The 6407-nt window shown below is 44.1% G+C and overlaps 2 protein-coding genes across 2 annotated transcripts; one reads left to right on the top strand and one right to left on the bottom strand.

Annotated features, from left to right (window-relative positions):
* Positions 1-6: 6 nt before the first annotated feature.
* CSUI_003385 (uncharacterized protein) lies at positions 7-1534 on the top strand. The gene has a single exon (XM_068063583.1). It carries the CDS (start codon positions 847-849, stop codon positions 1051-1053), a length of 207 nt encoding a protein of 68 aa, XP_067924442.1. The 5' UTR covers positions 7-846; the 3' UTR covers positions 1054-1534.
* A 710-nt stretch (positions 1535-2244) lies between these two features.
* On the bottom strand, positions 2245-6402 carry CSUI_003384 (polycystin cation channel protein; the record flags this gene model as incomplete). The annotated part of the gene is made up of 2 exons (XM_068063582.1): positions 2245-5341; positions 6003-6402. Coding segments are annotated over 2 exons (1758 nt in total), but the record flags the coding sequence as incomplete, so codon positions are not given.
* Positions 6403-6407: the final 5 nt, after the last annotated feature.

Below are 6407 nucleotides of genomic sequence, written 5' to 3'. Positions count from 1 at the left end.
AAAGCAGGGGGCTGTTGGCAGATAGATGGGGGATGTAATTGGGCTGGATAAAAGCACAAGATTAAGAATGCTCTTTCTCTTCATCTTTCTCTTCACTAGCCTCCTCAGTACAAGAAGAAGAAGAAAGTCCATAGCAGTCTTCTCCTTCTCTCTGTGTGTATGTACACGCGGGAGTCCCGAGTATACTAGAGACGATGGTCCTCGGCGTGGGGTGGTAGTATGGAGCTTATGAGCTGTAGTAGTAGTAGTGCTATGAGAGGAAGAAGTTTGTGTGCTATAGGGATTTCAAAGGGAGAGAGAAGAGAAGAGGAGCCTCTTCCTCCTCCTTCTTCTTAGCCACAGCTGGGACAGCTCCAAGTCTACATGTCCATCTACATAGAGAGACGTGGAGAGAGATACGGTAGAGGTGGTGGTAGCGGCAGGTTATATGGGGGCACTTCTAGTCCTTGTTAGGAGGGATAAGTGGGGGGGATGTTCTTCTTCTCATCTTAATCTCTCAACTTTTCCTTCTTTCTTTCTCTCTCTCTCTGTCTTGTTGTGTTGTGGAAGACCTCCCCAGATTCTGTAGGGAATGGTCGTCTTCTTCTTCATCTTCTGTGGGTTGCCTTCCTTTCTCCTTCCTCTTCTACTACAGACCTCATGAAGAAGAAAAAGAAGAAGAGCTCCAGTAGACGGGCATCCGATAAATAGAGAGATAGAGAGAGACAAGTAGATAAAGGGCTAAGTAGAGAGAGGTAGGAGAACATATATATAGGAGGAGATGGATTGAAGAGCGTACACAATGATCTAGAAAAGAGAAGAAAAGAGAGGTGTCTTCGATGAATATGACGACTGTATGAGATTTACATGTACATATACATACATATACACACGTGGGTTTCTGTCTATCTTCAATCGATCTATCTTTATCTGTCTGTCTATCTTCAATCTATCTATCTTTATCTGTCTGTCTATCCATCTGTCTTTAATGAACTATGTATACATATAGAGAGAGCGAGGAGGGGCGTGTCCGATGTCGAGAAGGCGAATGGAGACGGGGTTGTCACGAGGTGATCCACAACTTCTCTCTCTCTCTCCGCGATACTACAATAGAGAGAAAGAAGAAGATTTTGACATAGTGAGAGATCTATTATTTGGCTTGACTCTTCTATCATGATCCTGTTTGGATTCTCTCTCTTTTCCTTGTTCTGAACGCTTCGTCTTTTCTCTCTTTCTTTCTCTTGCGAAGAGATGTGGTAGGCATCGTGGACCTGCTTCGGGGTCTTTCATCGTCGATAGGGCATGGGGCTGCGGTGATGTGAAGTGTATGTACACGAGACTTAAGACGAAGAGAACAGAGCTAGTATTTGTAATGAAGCCTCGCAGGGTCTTATGAAGAAGAATCGAGAGAAGGGGGAGAGAATAAGGCCAGGCTGAGAAAGAGGTTAGGAAAGAAAAAGAAAGGAAGGAGAGGGACACGGAGAGACAGAGAGAGAAGAAGGCATCTGCCTCTCTTCTTCTCCTCCTCTCTCTTTTCCTTCTTCTATTGATTCATGAAGAAAGAAGAAAGATACACTTCCTTTGTAGATCTTTTGATGTATAGAGAATTCACAAGCATATCTAGATCTATGTATGTACCACCCATATATATATAGAGAGAGGTAGACACATAGAGATGGATAGAAATGCGTTTGTATAAGGAGGAGTAAGAAAGAAAAGAGAAGAGGGAGGTTGGAGATAGAGAGATATCTAGGTAGATAGATAGACAGATAGATTGTGTGGGTTTCTCCAGAGAGACCGAGCAGAGACTCGCTTCATTCGGAGAAGAAAGAAAGAGATGACGATAATTTAAAATGAACCTCTCTCTTTCTTTCTTCTCTTTTTAATGAAAAAGAGAGGAAAGAACAACTTTAAAGAATCTCTCCCCTTCTCATGCATACATAGACAACAGATAACCTAGTTTAGCTCAATGAGGGGGGGGGGGCTCCAAATAGTAGTTGTGAGTCATCATAGACAATGTCTATGATGACTCTCAACTTTCTCGGCTCCTTCCCCTTTCTCCTTCCTTTCCTTCCCTTCTCTTCTCTCTCCTCGACGTCGATCCAAGCTCATCGCTCTGTATATACGCATCCCGCATACTACCACCTCGCCTTCTCTTTTTCACAGACAGACAGACAGAAAGGGAAGATGAAAATTCTTCTTTTCTCTCAAACGTAGCACTCCTCTATCTCTTGAGTGTGGCTTTGCGAGGAGTCAGTCGATCAATCGATGCATCCATCACCTCCTGTAAGAAAAGAAGGCAGGGAGAGATAGGAGAATCTTCTCCCTTCTCTCTTCTTAGCGAGACTCTTTCTCCTCTATAGAAAGAAGTGAACACACGCTTCCTTACCTGCACCCTATCTGTCTATCTCCAATTCTCTTTGTCTGTCTATCTTTCTCTCCTAGCCTATCTATCTATCTATGTCTACCTAGAATCTCTCTCTCTGTCTATCTCTCTGTTGATCTTGTTTCTTGATTGATCTGTCTTGACTGGTTGACCTATGGGTAGATTATCTCTCTCTCTATGTCTTGTTTTGATCCTTTCCTTATATTTCTCGGTGTGTGCATGCACGCTCCAACCCTAATAGCTCGCCCCTCAATCTCCCCTTCATCTCTTTACTGCTCAACTCCTTCCACCTCTTTTTCTTCCTCTGTGTTGTTTCTCTTCTCTAAGTCATTCCGAACCCACATTATCGGGAAAAAGGAATGTTCTTTTCTTCGTTCACATGACCATGAAAATGAAAGGAAAAGAAAGCAAGCAAGCGCAGATTGACAAGAAGCCTGATATGAATCTATCTTTCTCTCTCCCACATCGCCCACCCCCCTTCCACCGCGCAGGAGTCTCAGGAAAGTAGAGAGNNCTCTCTACTTTCCTGAGACTCCTTCCTTGGATCTTTTCTTCTTCTTGTTTCTCTCCCCCTCTACCACTACTACATGAAAAAGGAAGACACGCCCACAGTCACGCAAAGGGAGGGTTTCTTTCCCACATTTTCACACCCCCTCTCTCTCCATATTTATGTATATATGTAACGTGTCTAGGCCACACACATATAGAGATCTGTACTGTTGATCCAGTACAGATCTCTATACATTCAAGTATGTACAGGCCTCTACGTAGTGCAAGACACATCTCTATGTACGCACAGGTAGATGAATCTATATATTATACAAAGAGCTCCTCTGCGTAGATAGATCATCTATCATACAATGCATAGGATGCTGGTACATGACAAACCAACAGGCGGAGAAAGAGGAAGAAGGCCTTCACACAGAAAGCAGAAGAAGCACCCCCACCCGACTTAAGAAAACAGAAACAAGAAGGAAGAAAGAAAACGCCATAGAAGAAGGAGAAGAAGATGAGCTTTTGCTTGGATGGTTGTGTCTCTGGCGATTCGTCTCATGTCTCTCTAGATGGAGTGTATGGTCGTTTTGAGAAGATGAAGGAATCTTTTCTTTCTTCTTTATCAAGAGAAGAAGAAGACGAGAAATGAAGACAGGAAGGGAGGAGTGGATGCATGTGAAGTCTTGCAAATTATCAGCAGCAAGAGGAGGAGATAAAACATAGATGGATATACACACATAACTAGATCTATAGCTGTCTCTATCCTCCACAGCATAGATCTTCAGAAGAGGAGGAAGAAGAGGAACAAAGAGAATGAGATGTGAGAAAACAGGAGAGAGGGGGGAAGAATGCGACACACTGGTAAGTCTCTCTCTCTTTCTTTTATTCTTTCTTCTCGTTCTCTCTTCTCTTTCTCGCCCTGTTCTGAGCCGCATCACCTCCTCGTCTTCTCTCTCCGGTGTATGTACACCCTACCTCCCTTTCTCCACAATCTCTCCAAGACACACAACACACTCACTCTCTCTCCCTCTCGCCATTCCTTCTTTTTCACTCTTTCATTCTTTCTTTCTTTCACTCTTTCTCACTCTTTCTTTCTTTCTTGTCTCTCGTTGACCCCCCCCCTTTAGTGATCTAGAATACTCATACCGAAGACACCTCCTGTAGTGTCATCCACTTTCTTTTTCTTTTTCTTTCCTTCTCCTCTGATAATTCTATAATCTCCGACAATTTCTTCTCTTCTTGGTTTCTTCTTCTTTTTCTTCTTTCCTTGTTCCCCCTCATCACCTCCTTCTTGCACAGTGAACGGCACGAGCATGGAGAGCATTCCTGCTCCTCCTCCTTCTTGGGGTGTATGTACACCTCGTCTTCTTGCATTAAGACCATCACCCTCTGCACCGCCACCCCCCGCATCTTTCTTTCTTCTCCGATCATTCGCGTTATTTCTTCTCTTCGCATATCTAGGCTCATGATCTAATAGAAATTCTTGCCTTTCTCTCTCTCTCTGCTGCAGATTCATCGATAGACTCCGTGCATACCGTAGCTGCGGATCATTGGTAATAGGCCTCTCCACCTCATCCCCGGAGCTACTACTCTCTTCTTCTTCTTCTTCATCCTGTCCTTCGTAAAACGAGACATGTTTCTTTCCTTCTCCTTCTATCATCTTTCTCTCTTCTTCTTCTTCTTCATTCTCCATCCCTGCTGCTTGGCTTACTGCCGCCCCTCCTCTTGCCGCAGTCGAGCTCATCATAGTGAAGAGATCTCCTTCACCCCCGTTTTCATCTCCGACCTTCTTTGCGACAGAAGGAGGAGCTATTCTCTCGGTTTTTCTTAGGGTTACGGTCTTGATTTTTTCTTCTTCATTCCTCCTGTCTCCGCCTCTATAGCCTCTCTTTCCTCCTGTCTCTCCTGCAGGACGTACAATGATGTCTCTCCCTCTTCCATCGTCAAAATGAAGCGTAGGCTGTCGATCTCCCCCGAATCTTTCTCTTATTCTATCCCAGTCGTCTTCATCGTCATCTTCTTCACTCCCGGCATCTCTTGTTCTCCCTCTTCTTGCAAATCCTTCGTCATCTCCATAGTAGCTTCCCCTCAGGCCTCCCCTACCTCCAGGTGGCAAGACAATAGGGCTTCCTGGGGGTAACGATGGATGACAAGACTTTCCTAGACTATCATCTTTCATTCGTTCATGAAATCTCGAATCTCCCTCTTCGTTCTCTTCCGTTAAGAGACCCACGTGTCTCCTAGAGACAAGAGACACCAGCGGAGGAGACACATCAAGAGAAGTGGACGACCTATCGAGGTTGGTAGGAGATATGCCAAGCCTCTGCTGACGCCGCTGCTGTTGAAGAGAGGTGGGAACGGCAAGACCTTCCGCAATTTCGCGACGTCTCTCTTCGATGCGAAGCTCTCGCGCTTCATCTGAGGGATGCTGAGCTCGCCGAGCGGCCTCAATCGATTCAGGTGGAAGATAAACACCTGGCTCTAGTGGAGAACAACAAAAAAAAACCGAAAGAGAAAGAAAGCAAGAGAAGAAGAAGAAAGAAAGAAAGAAAGAATGAGAAAGAAAGAAAAGCCATTGAGATAAAGAGAATCTGGATGAAGACGATAATGTAGGGACGATAGTTGAAGAGGATCACAACGAAGTCCCCATATACAGGGGAAGAAGAAGAAAAGAAAGAGAGAGGGAAAGAAAGAAGAGAGACTTAGATAGACAGAGAGAGTGTGTATGTACACATGTATTGATAGATGAAGTGCATGCATGAATGCTTAATTAATTGAATCGGAGGTTCACCGTCAGATTGATGAGGGCTGCATACCCCCCCCCCCAAGAAACTTCTCTATTATAGCCCTGCCCCGTGCATACACTCCATATCTAAATCTATAGACTTATCTATCTATCATTGTATCTATATACATATGCATATATCGTTCTTAAGCTCATCTATCTATCTATCTATCTATGTCTCTTTCTGTTCATCTATCTATCTATCTTTCCCCGTTTCGTCCTTTCTGTCCTTCTCCTTCCATTTCTTCCTCACGGATGTGTGTTCTCCATTCCACTGATCTGCTTCTGTTCGCTCATAATAGCGAAGTGCTTTCTCTTCTTCTGTCCTCGTTCATTTTGGTAGAAGAAGTTTCTTACGTGAGAAGACGGGAGTGTTTTGCGCCTTATCAAAGCCTGCGAGATCTAGGAGTTGCTTCTGATGGTGCCTCTGCTCTAGGGCATTCTCTGTGTGTTCATCCGCGTAGTTCAAGAGAGATATATTGTTCTGGAAGTTTTCAATCTCCAGATTCAGATCATGCAGAGACCTCTCGATACTCGAGATATACAAACCCTTCTTCTTATTTAGCTTATGAACGTACTTCTGGTAATCCCCTACGGGGGAACAGAAAGAAGAAGAAAAAGAAGAAAGGTACACACACACACGGAGAAAGAAAGAAAATGGTGAAAAGGAGAAGAAGAGGAAAAAAGAAAGGTGATAGGAAGGATGAATGAGGAAAAAGAAGAAGAACGGCGAAGAAAGAGAAGAAAAAGAGAAGGAGAAAG

The sequence above is a fragment of the Cystoisospora suis genome, assembly GCF_002600585.1.
Source record: "Cystoisospora suis strain Wien I chromosome Unknown contig_1495, whole genome shotgun sequence".
Lineage (NCBI taxonomy): Eukaryota > Apicomplexa > Conoidasida > Eucoccidiorida > Sarcocystidae > Cystoisospora > Cystoisospora suis.
Note: the sequence above shows the minus strand (reverse complement) of the source record. Positions and strands in the feature narration are given on the sequence as shown.

Excerpts from the sequence above, each read along its gene's own strand:
- CSUI_003385 (XM_068063583.1), top strand. The coding sequence starts at position 847 with ATGTACATATACATACATATACACACGTGGGTTTCTGTCTATCTTCAA.